The sequence below is a fragment of the Bufo gargarizans genome, unplaced genomic scaffold (genome assembly GCF_014858855.1).
Source record: "Bufo gargarizans isolate SCDJY-AF-19 unplaced genomic scaffold, ASM1485885v1 original_scaffold_1577_pilon, whole genome shotgun sequence".
NCBI lineage: Eukaryota > Metazoa > Chordata > Amphibia > Anura > Bufonidae > Bufo > Bufo gargarizans.
This window is the reverse complement of record NW_025334419.1, coordinates 276,228-296,246: the sequence shown is the minus strand read 5'-3', so window position 1 is coordinate 296,246 and position 20,019 is coordinate 276,228. Positions and strand designations below refer to the sequence as shown.

General features: G+C 58.7%; 1 protein-coding gene across 3 annotated transcripts in view; it reads left to right on the top strand.

Moving 5' to 3' along the window:
• The window catches only part of RHOT1 (ras homolog family member T1), a 40,807-nt gene extending 21,495 nt beyond the window's left edge, over positions 1–19,312 (top strand). For 2 of the 3 annotated variants that reach the window (XM_044274201.1, XM_044274200.1), the window contains one exon: positions 18,223–19,311. In XM_044274201.1, coding sequence (XP_044130136.1) covers positions 18,223–18,340 — 118 coding nt within the window. In that variant the 3' untranslated portion in view covers positions 18,341–19,311. Of the gene's footprint in view, positions 1–17,156; positions 17,301–18,222 lie in introns of all 3 variants that reach the window. The other variant, XM_044274199.1, reaches the window with a different exon arrangement.
• The last annotated feature ends 707 nt before the right edge of the window (positions 19,313–20,019 follow it).

The window sequence follows — 20,019 nt, the reverse complement described above, 5'->3', positions numbered from 1 at the left end:
GAGTTGTAGTTTTGTAACAGCTGGAGGCACACTGGTTGGGAAACACTGCCCTATAGACACTGCTGTACTGTACATCCCCTATAGACACTGCTGTACTGTACATCACCTATAGACACTGTTGTACTGTGCCTCACCCATACAGAGCCATATAAACATTGCCGTTCTCTGCATCACCCATAGAGAGCCATCCAGTGCATCCCCTATAGACACCGCTGTACTGTGCGTCACCTAGAGAGCCACGCCATGCATCTCCTAGACGCTGCCGTACTGTGCCTTGCCTATAGCCGCTGCCGTACTGTGCCTCGCCTATAGCCGCTGCCGTACTGTGCCTCGCCTATAGCCGCTGCCGTACTGTGCCTCGCCTATAGCCGCTGCCGTACTGTGCCTCGCCTATAGCCGCTGCCGTACTGTGCCTCGCCTATAGCCGCTGCCGTACTGTGCCTCGCCTATAGCCGCTGCCGTACTGTGCCTCGCCTATCCGCTCTGCGCTTCTCCTGCAGACACCTCTGTCCGTATGGTGTGTGGACTACTCCACCATTCTCTCACACAGCCCGTTCTCTGTACTCCGGCATCTGATAGTCCAGAGAGGACATCCTCTCTATACAGTTGTAAGAAAAAGTATGTGAACCCTTTGGAATGATCTGGATTTCTGCACAAATTGGTCATAAAATGTGATCTGATCTTCATCTAAGTCACAACAATAGACGATCACAGTCTGCTTAACCTAATAACACACAAAGAGTTAAATGTTACCATGTTTTTATTGAGCACACCATGTAAACATTCACAGTGCAGGTGGAAAAAGTGTGTGAACCCTTGGACTTAATAACTGGTTGAACCTCCTTTGGCAGCAATAACTTCACCCAAACGTTTCCTGTAGTTGCGGATCAGACGTGCACAACGGTCAGGAGTAATTCTTCACCGTTCCTCTTTACAGAACTGTCTCAGTTCAGCAATATTCTTGGGATGTCTGGTGTGAATCGCTTTCTTGAGGTCCTGCCACAGCATCTCAATCGGGTTGAGGTCAGGACTGTGACTGGGCCACTCCAGAAGGCGGATTTTCTTCTGTTTAAGCCATTCTGTTGTTGATTTACTTCTATGCTTTGGGTCGTTGTCCTGTTGCAACACCCATCTTCTGTTGAGCTTCAGCTGGTGGACAGATGGCCTTTAAGTTCTCCTGTAAAATGTCTTGATAAACTTTGGAATTCACTTTTCCTTCGATGACAGCAATCCGTCCAGGCCCTGACGCAGCTAAGCAGCCCCAAACCATGATGCCCCCACCACCATACCTCACAGTTGGGATGAGGTTTTAGTGTTGGTGTGCTGTGCCTCTTTTTCTCCACACATAGTGTTGTGTGTTTCTTCCAAACTACTCACCTTTGGTTTCATCTGTCCAGAGAATATTTTGCCAGTACTGCTGTGGAACATCCAGGTGCTCTTGTGCAAACTGTAAACGTGCAGCAATGCTTTTTTTGGGACAGCAGTGGCTTCCTCTGTGGTGTCCTCCCATGAAATCCATTCTTGTTTAGTGTTTTACGTATCGTAGATTCGCTAACAGGGATGTTGGCATATGCCAGAGACTTCTGTAAGTCTTTAGCTGACACTCTAGGATTCTTCTTCACCTCATTGAGCAGTCTGCGCTGTGCTCTTGCAGTCATCTTTACAGGACGGCCGCTCCTAGGGAGAGCAGCATCAGCGCTGAACTTTCTCCATTTATAGACAATGTGTCTTACCGTGGACTGATGAACAGCAAGGCTTTTGGAGATACTTTTATAACCCTTTCCAGCTTTATGCAAGTCAACAATTCTTAATCGTAGATCTTCTGAGAGCTCTTTTGTGCGAGGCATCATTCACATCAGGCAATGCTTCTTGTGAAAAGCAAACCCAGAACTGGTGTGTGTTTTATAGGGCAGGGCAGCTGTAACCAACACCTCCAATCTCATCTCATTGATTGGACCCCAGTTGGCCGACACCTCACTCCAATTAGCTCCTGGAGATGTCATTAGTCTAGGGGTTCACATACTTTTTCCACCTGCACTGTGAATGTTTACATGGTGTGTTCAATAAAAACATGGTAACATTTAACTCTTTGTGTGTTATTAGTTTAAGCAGATTGTGATTGTCTATTGTTGTGACTTAGATGAAGATCAGACAACATTTTATGACCACTTTGTGCAGAAATCCACATCATTCCAAAGGGTTCACATACTTTTTCTTGCAATTGTATGTCACACAGCTGCATGCCAGCTTCCGCATCTGGAATGGTTCATTTTCAACATCTCTGCTTGTTGTCAACAAATGGGAATGATTGATCTGGTCTCACTGCTGAGGGTTTGTTGCAGTATGTCAGCCCAAACAGTCCTCATGCATTCTAACAAATAGACAAATTGTGATACACTGTAACAAACCCTCAGCTGTGAGAAGTATTTTCAGCCTCTTAATATAAATGGATGTTTCCATTCACTGGCTGTTATCATTCAAACACTAAACTCGCAGAAGGTGCACCGGCCCTTTAAATGTAGCTCTCTGATAGTCTGGCGCTTGATGCTGGATTAGAGGACTGCTCCTGGCTGGGTTTATAGTGCCGCCATCCTGTGGTGAGCAGTCAGCGCTGCCTATGTGTGACCCCAGAGCGAGGCAACTTCATAATGTGCAGAGGGGCGAGGAGAGTCTGCACCAGCGCGATAGTCTGCAGAGGAGAGGGCACAGCACAGGCTGATAGTCTGCAGAGGAGAGGGCACAGCACAGGCTGATAGTCTGCAGAGGAGAGGGCACAGCACAGGCTGATAGTCTGCAGAGGAGAGGGCACAGCACAGGCTGATAGTCTGCAGAGGAGAGGGCACAGCACAGGCTGATAGTCTGCAGAGGAGAGGGCACAGCACAGGCTGATAGTCTGCAGAGGAGAGGGCACAGCACAGGCTGATAGTCTGCAGAGGAGAGGGCACAGCACAGGCTGATAGTCTGCAGAGGTGGAGGGGGCACAGCTCCAGCTGATGGTGATAGTCTGCAGAGTGGCTGTAAATCTTCTGGCTGTGTGCACTTGTGGGGGGATACTTATTACTGGGCTTTAATCACATGATCATCAGCTCCGTGAATTATAGTCGACACAAACATTTACATTACAGCCTAAAATGTTCTCCAGAGCTGCGCTCATGATTCTGTAACTTATGTGTCTACACAGAGCTAATGTATGTACACAGTGACTGCACCAGCAGAATAGTGAGTGCAGCTCTGCAGTATAATACAGGATGTAACTCAGGATCAGTACAGGATAAGTAATGTATGTACACAGTGACTGCACCAGCAGAATAGTGAGTGCAGCTCTGGAGTATAATACAGGATGTAACGCAGGATCAGTACAGGATAAGTAATGTATGTACACAGTGACTGCACCAGCAGAATAGTGAGTGCAGCTCTGGAGTATAATACAGGATGTAACTCAGGATCAGTACAGGATAAGTAATGTATGTACACAGTGACTGCACCAGCAGAATAGTGAGTGCAGCTCTGGAGTATAATACAGGATGTAACGCAGGATCAGTACAGGATAAGTAATGTATGTACACAGTGACTGCACCAGCAGAATAGTGAGTGCAGCTCTGGAGTATAATACAGGATGTAACTCAGGATCAGTACAGGATAAGTAATGTATGTACACAGTGACTGCACCAGCAGAATAGTGAGCGCAGCTCTGGAGTATAATACTGGATGTAACTCAGGATCAGTACAGGATAAGTAATGTATGTACACAGTGACTGCACCAGCAGAATAGTGAGTGCAGCTCTGGAGTATAATACAGGATGTAACGCAGGATCAGTACAGGATAAGTAATGTATGTACACAGTGACTGCACCAGCAGAATAGTGAGTGCAGCTCTGGAATATAATACAGGATGTAACTCAGGATCAGTACAGGATAAGTAATGTATGTACACAGTGACTGCACCAGCAAAATAGTGAGTGCAGCTCTGGAGTATAATACAGGATGTAACTCAGGATCAGTACTGGATAAGTAATGTATGTACACAGTGACTGCACCAGCAGAATAGTGAGTGCAGCTCTGGAGTATAATACAGGATGTAACTCAGGATCAGTACAGGATATGGTGATACATTGTTTCCCGGCCTCTCTCTAGGGGCAGCAGTGTGGCCCCTATAGAAATGTGATGCTGGCTGCTTTCTGTAGGTTAACATATGTGACGCTGCTCCCCATCCCTACTACCCATTATGCTCCTGGGGCTGCAGAGGACTCACATGACACGCGGCGCCTCCTTGTGAGGGCTCAGTCCCCCAGCCTGCTCGGCTGCACCCCATATTGTGCGGAGTCCCTCCTGCTCGCAGTGTGTGAGATATTCCTAATGACTGACCCCCTTCACTGAGGTCTGGAGCTTTTGCAGATATTACCTTACATCTTGTGCCATGCACTAGTCCCTACCAGAGCTGCAATCACATCATGTCTCATACTCCAGTCGCCATCCAGAGCTGCAGTCACATCATATCTCCTACTCTAGTCACACCCAGAGCTGCAGTCACATTATGTTGTACTCCAGTCACATGCAGAGCTGTAGGTACATCATGTTGTACTCCAGTCACATGCAGAGCTGTAGGTACATCATGTTGTACTCCAGTCACATGCACAGCTGTAGGCACATCATGTCTCCTACTCTAGTCACACCCACAGCTGCAGTTTCATCATGTCTCCTACTCCAGTCACACCCAGAGCTGCAGTCACATCATGTCTTGTACTCCAGTCACATGCAGAGGTGTAGGCACATCATGTCTCCTATTCTAGTCACACCCAAAGCTGCAGTCACATTATGTCTTCTACTCCAGTCACACCCAGAGCTGCAGTCACTTACAGACGTGCACCTTCACCATGCCTTAGGCCGCATGCACACGATGCGGGTGACCGCACATATTTCCGTGCAGATTTCTGTCGGTTTTTGGCGCTGACTTTATGCAGTTTTACCGCAGAACTCACGATTCTTTGGAAAAAGGGTGAAATCTGCAGCTAAAACTGTAAACAACTGACGCTGAAGAAATCAGCACGGAAACAATCTGCACAGTGTGCATGGGGCATGGAGAATTCACCAGTCAGTGGGGTCCGGTCCCATCACTACAGTCCTGTCCTACAATCGCTAAACACTATCTGCATGCTGACTGTTTCCTACTAAATGTTATTTATTGTGCTGGTAAGGCATCTGGTTTATGCATGTTATTGAATATGATAATCTCGTCCCTGGTGATAGGAGACGGGCTGCTTCCCCTGCATGTGCTAGTAATAGGAGACGGGCTACTCCCCCCAGCGCTGGTCTCTAGTGATGGGAGACAGGCTTCTCCCCCTGCGCTGGTGATAGGAGACAGGCTTCTCCCCCTGCGCTGGTGATAGGAGACAGGCTTCTCCCCCTGCGCTGGTGATAGGAGACAGGCTTCTCCCCCTGCGCTGGTGATAGGAGACAGGCTTCTCCCCCTGCGCTGGTGATAGGAGACAGGCTTCTCCCCCTGCGCTGGTGATAGGAGACAGGCTTCTCCCCCTGCGCTGGTGATAGGAGACAGGCTTCTCCCCCTGCGCTGGTGATAGGAGACAGGCTTCTCCCCCTGCGCTGGTGATAGGAGACAGGCTTCTCCCCCTGCGCTGGTGATAGGAGACAGGCTTCTCCCCCTGCGCTGGTGATAGGAGACAGGCTTCTCCCCCTGCGCTGGTGATAGGAGACAGGCTTCTCCCCCTGCGCTGGTGATAGGAGACAGGCTTCTCCCCCTGCGCTGGTGATAGGAGACAGGCTTCTCCCCCTGCGCTGGTGATAGGAGACAGGCTTCTCCCCCTGCGCTGGTGATCGGAGACAGGCTTCTCCCCCTGCGCTGGTGATGGGAAACAGGCTTCTCCCCCCTGCGCTGGTCTCTAGTGATAGGAGACAGGCTTCTCCCCCTGCGCTGGTGATCGGAGACAGGCTTCTCCCCCTGCGCTGGTGATCGGAGACAGGCTTCTCCCCCTGCGCTGGTGATGGGAAACAGGCTTCTCCCCCTGCGCTGGTCTCTAGTGATAGGAGACAGGCTTCTCCCCCTGCGCTGGTGATAGGAGACAGGCTTCTCCCCCTGCGCTGGTGATAGGAGACAGGCTTCTCCCCCTGCGCTGGTGATCGGAGACAGGCTTCTCCCCCTGCGCTGGTGATCGGAGACAGGCTTCTCCCCCTGCGCTGGTGATCGGAGACAGGCTTCTCCCCCTGCGCTGGTGATCGGAGACAGGCTTCTCCCCCTGCGCTGGTGATCGGAGACGGGCTTCTCCCCCTGCGCTGGTGATCGGAGACGGGCTTCTCCCCCCTGCGCTGGTGATCGGAGACGGGCTTCTCCCCCTGCGCTGGTGATCGGAGACGGGCTTCTCCCCCTGCGCTGGTGATCGGAGACGGGCTTCTCCCCCTGCGCTGGTGATCGGAGGACGGGCTTCTCCCCCTGCGCTGGTGATCGGAGACGGGCTTCTCCCCCTGCGCTGGTGATCGGAGACGGCTTCTCCCCTGCGCTGGTGATCGGAGGGCTTCTCCCCCTGCGCTGGTGATCGGAGACGGCTTCTCCCCCTGCGCTGGTGATCGGAGACAGGGCTTCTCCCCCTGCGCTGGTGATCGGAGACAGGCTTCTACCCCTGCGCTGGTGATCGGAGACAGGCTTCTCCCCCTGCGCTGGTGATCGGAGACAGGCTTCTCCCCCTGCGCTGGTGATCGGAGACAGGCTTCTCCCCCTGCGCTGGTGATCGGAGACAGGGCTTCTCCCCCTGCGCTGGTGATCGGAGACAGGCTTCTCCCCCTGCGCTGGTGATCGGAGACAGGCTTCTCCCCCTGCGCCTGGTGATCGGAGACAGGCTTCTCCCCTGCGCTGGTGATCGGAGACAGGCTTCTCCCCCTGCGCTGGTGATCGGAGACAGGCTTCTCCCCCTGCGCTGGTGATCGGAGACAGGCTTCTCCCCCTGCGCTGGTGATCGGAGACAGGCTTCTCCCCCTGCGCTGGTGATCGGAGACAGGCTTCTCCCCCTGCGCTGGTGATCGGAGACAGGCTTCTCCCCCTGCGCTGGTGATCGGAGACAGGCTTCTCCCCCTGCGCTGGTGATCGGAGACAGGCTTCTCCCCCTGCGCTGGTGATCGGAGACAGGCTTCTCCCCCTGCGCTGGTGATCGGAGACAGGCTTCTCCCCCTGCGCTGGTGATCGGAGACAGGCTTCTCCCCCTGCGCTGGTGATCGGAGACAGGCTTCTCCCCCTGCGCTGGTGATCGGAGACAGGCTTCTCCCCCTGCGCTGGTGATCGGAGACAGGCTTCTCCCCCTGCGCTGGTGATCGGAGACAGGCTTCTCCCCCTGCGCTGGTGATCGGAGACAGGCTTCTCCCCCTGCGCTGGTGATCGGAGACAGGCTTCTCCCCCTGCGCTGGTGATCGGAGACAGGCTTCTCCCCTGCGCTGGTGATCGGAGACAGGCTTCTCCCCCTGCGCTGGTGATCGGAGACAGGCTTCTCCCCCTGCGCTGGTGATCGGAGACAGGCTTCTCCCCCTGCGCTGGTGATCGGAGACAGGCTTCTCCCCCCTGCGCTGGTGATCGGAGACAGGCTTCTCCCCCTGCGCTGGTGATCGGAGACAGGCTTCTCCCCCTGCGTGGTGATCGGAGACAGGCTCTCCCCGCGCTGGTGATCGGAGACAGGCTTCTCCCCCTGCGCTGGTGATCGGAGACAGGCTTCTCCCCCTGCGCTGGTGATCGGAGACAGGCTTCTCCCCCTGCGCTGGTGATAGGAGACAGGCTTCTCCCCCTGCGCTGGTGATAGGAGACAGGCTTCTCCCCCTGCGCTGGTGATAGGAGACAGGCTTCTCCCCCTGCGCTGGTGATAGGAGACAGGCTTCTCCCCCTGCGCTGGTGATCGGAGACAGGCTTCTCCCCCTGCGCTGGTGATCGGAGACAGGCTTCTCCCCCTGCGCTGGTGATCGGAGACAGGCTTCTCCCCCTGCGCTGGTGATCGGAGACAGGCTTCTCCCCCTGCGCTGGTGATCGGAGACAGGCTTCTCCCCCTGCGCTGGTGATCGGAGACAGGCTTCTCCCCCTGCGCTGGTGATAGGAGACAGGCTTCTCCCCCTGCGCTGGTGATAGGAGACAGGCTTCTCCCCCTGCGCTGGTGATAGGAGACAGGCTTCTCCCCCTGCGCTGGTGATAGGAGACAGGCTTCTCCCCCTGCGCTGGTGTTCGGAGACAGGCTTCCCCTGCATGTGCTAGTAATAGGAGACGGGCTACTCCCCCAGCGCTGGTGATGGGAAACAGGCTTCTCCCCCTGCGCTGGTCTCTAGTGATAGGAGACAGGCTTCTCCCCCTGCGCTGGTGATAGGAGACAGGCTTCTCCCCCTGCGCTGGTGATAGGAGACAGGCTTCTCCCCCTGCGCTGGTGATAGGAGACAGGCTTCTCCCCCTGCGCTGGTGATAGGAGACAGGCTTCTCCCCCTGCGCTGGTGATCGGAGACAGGCTTCTCCCCCTGCGCTGGTGATGGGAAACAGGCTTCTCCCCCTGCGCTGGTCTCTAGTGATAGGAGACAGGCTTCTCCCCCTGCGCTGGTGATAGGAGACAGGCTTCTCCCCCTGCGCTGGTGATCGGAGACAGGCTTCTCCCCCTGCGCTGGTGATCGGAGACAGGCTTCTCCCCCTGCGCTGGTGATCGGAGACAGGCTTCTCCCCCTGCGCTGGTGATCGGAGACAGGCTTCTCCCCCTGCGCTGGTGATAGGAGACAGGCTTCTCCCCCTGCGCTGGTGATAGGAGACAGGCTTCTCCCCCTGCGCTGGTGATAGGAGACAGGCTTCTCCCCCTGCGCTGGTGATAGGAGACAGGCTTCTCCCCCTGCGCTGGTGATAGGAGACAGGCTTCTCCCCCTGCGCTGGTGATAGGAGACAGGCTTCTCCCCCTGCGCTGGTGATAGGAGACAGGCTTCTCCCCCTGCGCTGGTGATAGGAGACAGGCTTCTCCCCCTGCGCTGGTGATAGGAGACGGGCTTCTCCCCCTGCGCTGGTGATAGGAGACAGGCTTCTCCCCCTGCGCTGGTGATAGGAGACAGGCTTCTCCCCCTGCGCTGGTGATAGGAGACAGGCTTCTCCCCCTGCGCTGGTGATAGGAGACAGGCTTCTCCCCCTGCGCTGGTGATCGGAGACAGGCTTCCCCTGCATGTGCTAGTAATAGGAGACGGGCTACTCCCCCAGCGCTGGTGATGGGAACAGGCTTCTCCCCCTGCGCTGGTCTCTAGTGATAGGAGACAGGCTTCTCCCCCTGCGCTGGTGATCGGAGACAGGCTTCTCCCCCTGCGCTGGTGATGGGAAACAGGCTTCTCCCCCTGCGCTGGTCTCTAGTGATAGGAGACAGGCTTCTCCCCCTGCGCTGGTGATAGGAGACAGGCTTCTCCCCCTGCGCTGGTGATCGGAGACAGGCTTCTCCCCCTGCGCTGGTGATGGGAAACAGGCTTCTCCCCCTGCGCTGGTCTCTAGTGATAGGAGACAGGCTTCTCCCCCTGCGCTGGTGATCGGAGACAGGCTTCTCCCCCTGCGCTGGTGATCGGAGACAGGCTTCTCCCCCTGCGCTGGTGATGGAAACAGGCTTCTCCCCCTGCGCTGGTCTCTAGTGATAGGAGACAGGCTTCTCCCCCCCTGCGCTGGTGATCGAGACAGGCTTCTCCCCCTGCGCTGGTGATCGGAGACAGGCTTCTCCCCCTGCGCTGGTGATCGGAGACGGGCTTCTCCCCCTGCGCTGGTGATCGGAGACGGCTTCTCCCCCTGCGCTGGTGATCGGAGACGGCTTCTCCCCCTGCGCTGGTGTCGATACAGGCTTCTCCCCCTGCTGGTGATCGGAGACGGGCTTCTCCCCCTGCGCTGGTGATCGAGACGGCTTCTCCCCCTGCGCTGGTGATCGGAGACAGGCTTCTCCCCCTGCGCTGGTGATCGAGACAGGCTTCTCCCCCTGCGCTGGTGATCGGAGACAGGCTTCTCCCCCTGCGCTGGTGATCGGAGACAGGCTTCTCCCCCTCGCTGGTGATCGAGACAGGCTTCTCCCCCTGCGCTGGTGATCGGAGACAGGCTTCTCCCCCTGCGCTGGTGATCGAGACAGGCTTCTCCCCCTGCGCTGGTGATCGGAGACAGGCTTCTCCCCCTGCGCTGGTGATCGGAGACAGGCTTCTCCCCCTGCGCTGGTGATCGGAGACAGGCTTCTCCCCCTGCGCTGGTGATCGGAGACAGGCTTCTCCCCTGCGCTGGTGATCGGAGACAGCTTCTCCCCCTGCGCTGGTGATCGGAGACAGGCTTCTCCCCCTGCGCTGGTGATCGGAGACAGGCTTCTCCCCCTGCGCTGGTGATCGGAGACAGGCTTCTCCCCCTGCGCTGGTGATCGGAGACAGGCTTCTCCCCCTGCGCTGGTGATCGGAGACAGGCTTCTCCCCCTGCGCTGGTGATCGGAGACAGGCTTCTCCCCCTGCGCTGGTGATCGGAGACAGGCTTCTCCCCCTGCGCTGGTGATCGGAGACAGGCTTCTCCCCCTGCGCTGGTGATCGGAGACAGGCTTCTCCCCCTGCGCTGGTGATCGAGACAGGCTTCTCCCCCTGCGCTGGTGATCGGAGACAGGCTTCTCCCCTGCGCTGTTGATCGGGAGACAGGCTTCTCCCCTGCGCTGGTGATCGGAGACAGGACTTCCCCCCTGCTCTGGTGACGGAGACAGGCTTCTCCCCCTGCGCTGGTGATCGGAGACAGGCTTCTTCTCCCCCTGCGCTGGTGATCGGAGACAGGCTTCTCCCCCTGCGCTGGTGATCGGAGACAGGCTTCTCCCCCATGCGCTGGTGATCGGAGACAGGCTTCTCCCCCCTGCGCTGGTGATCGGAGACAGGCTTCTCCCCCTGCGCTGGTGATCGGAGACAGGCTTCTCCCCCTGCGCTGGTGATACGGAGGTAGACAGGCTTCTCCCCCTGCGCTGGTTGATCGGAGACAGGCTTCTCCCCCTGCGCTGGTGATCGGAGACAGGCTTCTCCACCCTGCGCTGGTGATCGAGACAGGCTTCTCCCCCTGCGCTGGTGATCGGAGACAGGCTTCTCCCCCTGCGCTGGTGATCGGAGACAGGCTTCTCCCCCTTCGCTGGTGATCGGAGACAGGCTTCTCCCCCTGCGCTGGTGATCGGAGACAGGCTTCTCCCCCTGCGCTGGTGATCGGAGACAGGCTTCCCCCCTGCGCTGGTGATCGGAGACAGGCTTCTCCCCCTGCGCTGGTGATCGGAGACAGGCTTCTCCCCCTGCGCTGGTGATCGGAGACAGGCTTCTCCCCCTGCGCTGGTGATCGGAGACAGGCTTCTCCCCTGCGCTGGTGATCGGAGACAGGCTTCTCCCCCTGCGCTGGTGATCGGAGACAGGCTTCTCCCCCTGCGCTGGTGATCGGAGACAGGCTTCTCCCCCTGCGCTGGTGATCGGAGACAGGCTTCTCCCCCTGCGCTGGTGATCGGAGACAGGCTTCTCCCCCTGCGCTGGTGATCGGAGACAGGCTTCTCCCCCTGCGCTTGGTGATCGGAGACAGGCTTCTCCCCCTGCGCTGGTGATCGGAGACAGGCTTTCTCCCCCTGCGCTGGTGATCGGAGCACGGCTTCTCCCCCTGCGCTGGTGATCGGAGACGGCTTCTCCCCCTGCGCTGGTGATCGGCAGACAGGGCTTCTCCCCCTTGCGCTGGTGATCGGAGACAGGCTTCTCCCCCTGCGCTGGTGATCGGAGACAGGCTTCTCCCCCTGCGCTGGTGTCGGAGACGGGCTTCTCCCCCTGCGCTGGTGATCGGAGACGGGCTTCTCCCCTGCGCTGGTGATCGGAGACGGGCTTCTCCCCCTGCGCTGGTGATCGGAGACGGGCTTCTCCCCCTGCGCGTTGGTGATCGGAGACGGGCTCTCCCCCTGCGCTGGTGATCGGAGACGGGCTTCTACCCTGCGACTGGTGATCGGAGACGTGCTTCTCCCCCTGCGCTGGTGATCGGAGAGGGCTTCTCCCCCTGCGCTGGTGATCGGAGACGGGCTTCTCCCCTGCGCTGTGATCGGAGCCGGGCTTCTCCCCCTGCGCTGGGTGATCGGAGACGGGCTTCTCCCCCTGCGCTGGTGATCGGAGACGGGCTTCTCCCCCTGCGCTGGTGAATCGGAGACGGGCTTCTCCCCCTGCGCTGGTGATCGGAGACGGGCTTCTCCCCCTGCGCTGGTGATCGGAGACGGGCTTCTCCCCCTGCGCTGGTGATCGGAGACGGGCTTCTCCCCCTGCGCTGGTGATCGGAGACGGGCTTCTCCCCCTGCGCTGGTGATCGGAGACGGGCTTCTCCCCCTGCGCTGGTGATCGAGACGGGCTTCTCCCCCTGCGCTGGTGATCGGAGACGGGCTTCTCCCCCTGCGCTGGTGATCGGAGACGGGCTTCTCCCCCTGCGCTGGTGATCGGAGACGGGCTTCTCCCCTGCGCTGGTGATCGGAGACGGGCTTCTCCCCCTGCGCTGGTGATCGGAGACGGGCTTCTCCCCCTGCGCTGGTGATCGGAGACGGGCTTCTCCCCCTGCGCTGGTGATCGGAGACGGGCTTCTCCCCCTGCGCTGGTGATCGGAGACGGGCTTCTCCCCCTGCGCTGGTGATCGGAGACGGGCTTCTCCCCCTGCGCTGGTGATCGGAGACGGGGCTTCTCCCCCTGCGCTGGTGATCGGAGACGGGCTTCTCCCCCTGCGCTGGTGATCGGAGACGGGCTTCTCCCCCTGCGCTGGTGATCGGAGACGGGCTTCTCCCCTGCGCTGGTGATCGGAGACGGCTTCTCCCCCTGCGCTGGTGATCGGAGAACGGGCTTCTCCCCCTGCGCTGGTGATCGGAGACGGGCTTCTCCCCCTGCGCTGTGATCGGAGACGGGCTTCTCCCCCTGCGGCTGGTGATCGGAGACGGGCTTCTCCATGCGCTGGTGATCGGAGACGGGCTTCTCCCCTGCGCTGGTGATCGGAGACGGGCTTCTCCCCTGCGCTGGTGATCGGAGACGGGCTTCTCCCCCCTGCGCTGGTGATCGGAGACGGGCTTCTCCCCCTGCGCTGGTGATCGGAGACGGGCTTCTCCCCCTGCGCTGGTGATCGGAGACGGGCTTCTCCCCCTGCGCTGGTGATCGGAGACGGGCTTTCTCCCCCTGCGCTGGTGATCGGAGACGGGCTTCTCCCCCTGCGCTGGTGATCGGAGACGGGCTTCTCCCCCTGCGCTGGTGATCGGAGACGGGCTTCTCCCCCTGCGCTGGTGATCGGAGACGGGCTTCTCCCCACTGCGCTGGTGATCGGAGACGGGCTTCTCCCCCTGCGCTGGTGATCGGAGACGGGCTTCTCCCCCTGCGCTGGTGATCGGAGACGGGCCTTCTCCCCCTGCTGGTGATCGGAGACGGTGCTTCTCCCCCTGCGCTGGTGATCGGAGACGGGGCTATCTCCCCTGCGCTGGTGATCGGAGACGGGCTTCTCCCCCTGCGTGGTGATTCGGGAGACGGGCTTCTCCCCCTGCGCTGGTGATCGGAGACGGGCTTCTCCCCCTGCGCTGGTGATCGGATACGGGCTTCTCCCCTGCGCTGGTGATCGGAGACGGGCTTCTCCCCCTGCGCTGGTGATCGGAGACGGGCTTCTCCCCCTGCGCTGGTGATCGGAACGGCTTCTCCCCTGCGCTGGTGATCGGAGACGGGCTTCTCCCCCTGCGCTGGTGATCGGAGACGGGCTTCTCCCCCTGCGCTGGTGATCGGAGACGGGCTTCTCCCCCTGCGCTGGTGATCGGAGACGGGCTTCTCCCCCTGCGCTGGTGATCGGAGACGGGCTTCTCCCCCTGCGCTGGTGATCGGAGACGGGCTTCTCCCCCTGCGCTGGTGATCGGAGACGGGCTTCTCCCCCTGCGCTGGTGATCGGAGACGGGCTTCTCCCCCTGCGCTGGTGATCGGAGACGGGCTTCTCCCCCTGCTGGTGATCGGAGACGGGCTTCTCCCCCTGCGCTGGTGATCGGAGACGGCTTCTCCCCCTGCGCTGGTGATCGGAGACGGGCTTCTCCCCCTGCGCTGGTGATCGGAGACGGGCTTCTCCCCCTGCTGGTGATCGGAGACGGGCTTCTCCCCCTGCGCTGGTGATCGGAGACGGGCTTCTCCCCCTGCGCTGGTGATCGGAGACGGGCTTCTCCCCTGCGCTGGTGATCGGAGACGGGCTTCTCCCCCTGCGCTGGTGATCGGAGACGGGCTTCTCCCCCTGCGCTGGTGATCGGAGACGGGCTTCTCCCCCTGCGCTGGTGATCGGAGACGGGCTTCTCCCCTGCGCTGGTGATCGGAGACGGGCTTCTCCCCCTGCGCTGGTGATCGGAGACGGGCTTCTCCCCCTGCGCTGGTGATCGGAGACGGGCTTCTCCCCCTGCGCTGGTGATCGGAGGACGGGCCTTCTCCCCCTGCGGCTGGTGATCGGAGACGGGCTTCTCCCCCTGCGCTGGTGATCGGAGACTGGGCTTCTCCCCCTGCGCTGGTGATCGGAGACGGCGTCTCCCCTTGCGCTGGTGATCGGAGACGGGCTTCTCACCCTGCGCTGGTGATCGGAGACGGGCTTCTCCCCCTGCGCTGGTTGATCGGAGACGGGCTTCTCCCCCTGCGCTGGGATCGGAGACGGGCTTCTCCCCCTGCGCTGGTGATCGGAGACGGGCTTCTCCCCCTGCGCTGGTGATCGGAGACGGGCCTTCTCCCCCTGCGCTGGTGATCGGAGACGGGCTTCTCCCCCTGCGCTGGTGATCGGAGACGGGCTTCTCCCCCTGCGCTGGTGATCGGAGACGTGCTTCTCCCCCTGCGCTGGTGATGGGAGACGGGCTTCTCCCCCTGCGCTGGTGATCGGAGACGGGCTTCTCCCCCTGCGCTGGTGATGGGAGACGGGCTTCTCCCCCTGCGCTGGTGATGGGAGACGGGCTTCTCCCCCTGCGCTGGTGATGGGAAACGGGCTTCTCCCCCTGCGCTGGTGATGGGAAACGGGCTTCTCCCCCTGCGCTGGTGATGGGAAACGGGCTTCTCCCCCTGCGCTGGTGATGGGAAACGGGCTTCTCCCCCTGCGCTGGTGATGGGAAACGGGCTTCTCCCCCTGCGCTGGTGATGGGAAACAGGCTTCTCCCCCTGCGCTGGTGATGGGAAACAGGCTTCTCCCCCTGCGCTGGTGATGGGAAACAGGCTTCTCCCCCTGCGCTGGTGATGGGAAACAGGCTTCTCCCCCTGCGCTGGTGATGGGAAACAGGCTTCTCCCCCTGCGCTGGTGATGGGAAACAGGCTTCTCCCCCTGCGCTGGTGATAGGAGACAGGCTTCCCCTGCATGTGCTAGTAATAGGAGACGGGCTACTCCCCCAGCGCTGGTCTCTAGTGATAGGAGACAGGCTTCTCCCCCTGCGCTGGTCTCTAGTGATAGGAGACAGGCTTCTCCCCCTGCGCTGGTGATAGGAGACAGGCTTCTCCCCCTGCGCTGGTGATAGGAGACAGGCTTCTCCCCCTGCGCTGGTGATGGGAAACAGGCTTCTCCCCCTGCGCTGGTGATGGGAAACAGGCTTCTCCCCCTGCGCTGGTGATGGGAAACAGGCTTCTCCCCCTGCGCTGGTGATGGGAAACAGGCTTCTCCCCCTGCGCTGGTGATGGGAAACAGGCTTCTCCCCCTGCGCTGGTGATGGGAAACAGGCTTCTCCCCCTGCGCTGGTGATGGGAAACAGGCTTCTCCCCCTGCGCTGGTGATGGGAAACAGGCTTCTCCCCCTGCGCTGGTGATGGGAAACAGGCTTCTCCCCCTGCGCTGGTGATGGGAAACAGGCTTCTCCCCCTGCGCTGGTGATGGGAAACAGGCTTCTCCCCCTGCGCTGGTGATAGGAGACAGGCTTCCCCTGCATGTGCTAGTAATAGGAGACGGGCTACTCCCCCAGCGCTGGTCTCTAGTGATAGGAGACAGGCTTCTCCCCCTGCGCTGGTCTCTAGTGATAGGAGACAGGCTTCTCCCCCTGCGCTGGTGATAGGAGACAGGCTTCTCCCCCTGCGCTGGTGATAGGAGACAGGCTTCTCCCCCTGCGCTGGTGATGGGAAACAGGCTTCTCCCCCTGCGCTGGTGATGGGAAACAGGCTTCTCCCCCTGCGCTGGTGATGGGAAACAGGCTTCTCCCCCTGCGCTGGTGATAGGAGACAGGCTTCCCCTGCATGTGCTAGTAATAGGAGACGGGCTACTCCCCCAGCGCTGGTCTCTAGTGATAGGAGACAGGCTCCTCACCCTGCTCTGGTCATGGGAGACAGGCTTCTCCCCCTGCGCTGGTGATAGGAGACAGGGATCCCCTGCATGTGCTAGTAATAGGAGACGGGCTACTCCCCCAGCGCTGGTCTCTAGTGATAGGAGACAGGCTTCTCCCCCTGCGCTGGTCTCTAGTGATAGGAGACAGGCTTCTCCCCCTGCGCTGGTGATAGGAGACAGGCCCCTCCCCCTGCGCTGGTCCCTGGTGATAGGAGACAGGCTCCTCCCCTGCGCTGTTCCTTGGTGATAGGAGACAGGCTCCTCCTCCTGCATGTGCTTGTGATAGGAGGCAGGCTCCTCCCCCTGCGCTGTTCCTTGGTGATAGGAGACAGGCTCCTCCTCCTGCATGTGCTTGTGATAGGAGACAGGCTCCTCCCCCTGCGCTGGTCCCTGGTGATAGGAGACAGGCTCCTCCCCTGCACTGGTCCCTGGTGATAGGAGACAGGCTCCTCCCCTGCGCTGTTCCTTGGTGATAGGAGACAGGCTCCTCCCCCTGCGCTGGTCCCTGGTGATAGGAGACAGGCTCCTCCCCCTGCGCTGGTCCCTGGTGATAGGAGACAGGCTCCTCCCCCTGCGCTGGTCCCTGGTGATAGGAGACAGGCTCCTCCCCTGCGCTGGTCCCTGGTGATAGGAGACAGGCTCCTCCCCTGCGCTGTTCCTTGGTGATAGGAGACAGGCTCCTCCTCCTGCATGTGCTTGTGATAGGCTCCTCCCTCTGCGCTGGTAATAGGAGACAAGTTCCTCGCCCTGCATGCGCTGGTAATAGGAGACAGGCTCCTCCCCCTGTTCTGTCACGTCCCTCCCCCTTTCTACAGTGTGAGTGCAGGTTCATCTCTGTGGCCCCTGTGACCGGCCCCTGTGTGTGTGTGTATAAGGTTGAGAGCCTGGGTAGATGTCCTGGGAGAGTCGCTGATGACGGATGCGGAGAGCAGCCTGGGACACCAAGTGCACCCCGTCTCCCACATGGAACATTCCATCTTCATGGAATCATCTGCTCCACCCACTGTAGAGGTGGCCAGGTACCGGGCGTGTGACCTCTGAGGGGTGTGGCCTGGGCACATTAACCCTGTAATCCCCAGTTCTGTGTGTGCCAAGACTAACTGTATATAACTGACCAAGGGTGTTGTTCTGTGTACGCAGCATTACTGTAAGACCATGTGTGGAGACTAGTGACCCCTGTACAAGTGACAGCGTACCAGTCAGGTGACCGCCCACTCTTCTGCCAGGCTGGCACCGCACTCAGCCCCATAGAGCTGGGAGAGCTCCTCTGTGACTAATGTGGTGCACCCCCATGACAGCGGCAGTGACTTATAGTTAGCGCTACCAACCCCCCGGGGCGGCAGTGACTAATAGAGAGCACCCCCGCGATGGCGGCAGTGACTTATGGAGAGCGCCCCCGCGATGGCGGCAGTGACTTATGGAGAGCGCCCCCGCGATGGCGGCAGTGACTTATGGAGAGCGCCCCCGCGATGGCGGCAGTGACTTATGGAGCGCGACCCAGCGATGGCGGCAGTGACTTATAGAGAGAGCTCCAGCGATGGCGGCAGTGACTAATGGAGAGTGGCCCCTGCGATGCCTGCAGTGACTTATAGTTAGCGCTACCAACCCCCCGGGGCGGCAGTGACTAATAGAGAGCACCTCCACAATGTCGGCAGTGACATAGAGAGAGCTCCCGCGATGGCGGCAGTGACTTATAGAGAGAGCTCCCGCGATGGCGGCAGTGACTAAGCAGAGCCCCCCCCCCCCCCCCAGGTGATTTTGGCAGTGTTTTAGGTTCCTGAGATCCTCTTCAGGTTTATGGTAATTTCCACAGTTGTGCAGATAATTAGTTCTTATACTTGTAGCCTGGCACTAGTGGATGATGAGAGTTGTAGTAGTGTGTATGTAGCAGTGCTGAACTGGTGCAGGGTGCTCACTGACGGATTGTTTTCTGTGTTGCAGGCACATGTCGCAAGCGGAGCTGAAAGGCTCCACGTTTTGGCTCCGTGCCAGTTTTGGCGCCACCATCTTTGCGGTCCTGGGATTTGCCATGTACAAAGCTCTGCTGAAGCAGCGATGATCCAGGATCGGCCATGGCTCCGCCCACGGACATTGTTTTATCCCCGCCCATTCCCCACCCGGTATTATTTATTCGCTGTATTGACACTACGTATGGACTGCTCCTAGTATTCAATACCAGAGATTCCCCAGGACTGGCAGCGTGTCCTGCGGGGGCGGGACCTCCCGTGTCCCCTGTGCCTGATCTGTGGATGCTTCAGGATGGACACAAAGTGCCAAATGTGGTGGGACAGAGCGGCAGACTGACCACGTGGAGCCGCCCGCGCTGTGGACAGCGAGTACTGCGCTTTCTCTGTATATAATGTATATAACTGAATGTCCCACTACCTTCCAATAAAGCCCCTCCTCCTGTCTAGGCCCCGCCCCCAAGGAGCATTTTTGTTTCTCTATATGAACAGATGGGATCTGCGGTATTTTTTTTAAGACAGTGTGTAGTCTGTGAGATCCCAGCCAGAAATGTGGAATATTTTTGAAAGAATTGATTGACCCGAGCTCTGCCTCCACTGGTGCCGCCATGATGTTCCTTCTCGCACTTTTCAGTTATAGTATAAACGCCTCCACCGTAAGCCGCCCGCACTGTTTATGTATGGCACGTATCCCTGCCCATCACCACTCCTCTCAGGCCATGCCCCCACTTATCACAAGGGTGAAGCTTCCGTTTTTCATCACTGACCTCTGTGGATTTCATTAAACTCCACCCTGTGCACCCGTCTGCTCCATTGTTTGTTGTCCAGAACTCAGGCTCAAACCAATGCGGCCGCCACTATGGTCACAGAGCTCTCGCCCACCGCTCTGCTATCCAGCTTTCCCAGAGACAGAACTCAGAAATGGTTGCATGGGATGAGCTGATGCCAGATCTTCAGGGTCTCTGTTCACAAGGAACCTGCTGTGTCCTGGAACCCATCGATCAGCTGCTGTTGACAGATCTGTTAGGAGGCTTCGGTTCTGGAGTGTGGGGGGAAGTGGGGCCAATTGTCTGACTGACGCTGCCTGAATGTATCCCCCCCCCCCCCCCCCCCCCAAATCAGTATGGAACTGGTGAGACAGGCTCTGGTTCCATACTGAGATCCATCAGCAGCAGCCTGCTGACTGTTTCCATACCACGGGCTATGTTTGTTGTAACCTGCTCAGTAAAGTAGGTGAAGCCGCAGATCCTGGGAGCTTGTGTGCTGATCATATGGTTACACACCAACCCTCACACCCCACGGCGGCCATCTTGTGAGCACGTGATGGGGTCACTTCACGGTTAGGAACTGGATATACAAGAGGGGTGCTGGACGATCGCCGACTGAGACTTGATGGATCCTGTGTTATGTCATGTATACTCCAGTCCCACCCAGAGCTGCAGTCATTACTCTGCTGTCAGATTATCTCATGCTCCAGTCCCACCCAGAGCTGCAGTCATTATTCTGCTGTTACATCATGTTGTATACTCCAGTCCCACCCAGAGTTACAGTCATTATTTTGCTGTTACATAATGTATACTCCAGTCCCACCCAGAGCTGCAGTCATTATTCTGCTGTTACATCCTGTATAGTCTAGTCCCACCCAGAGCTGCAGTCATTACTCTACTGTCATATTATCTCATGCTCCAGTCCCAACCAGAGCTGCAGTCATTATTCTGCTGTTACATCATGTTGTATACTCCAGTCCCACCCAGAGCTACAGTCATTATTTTGC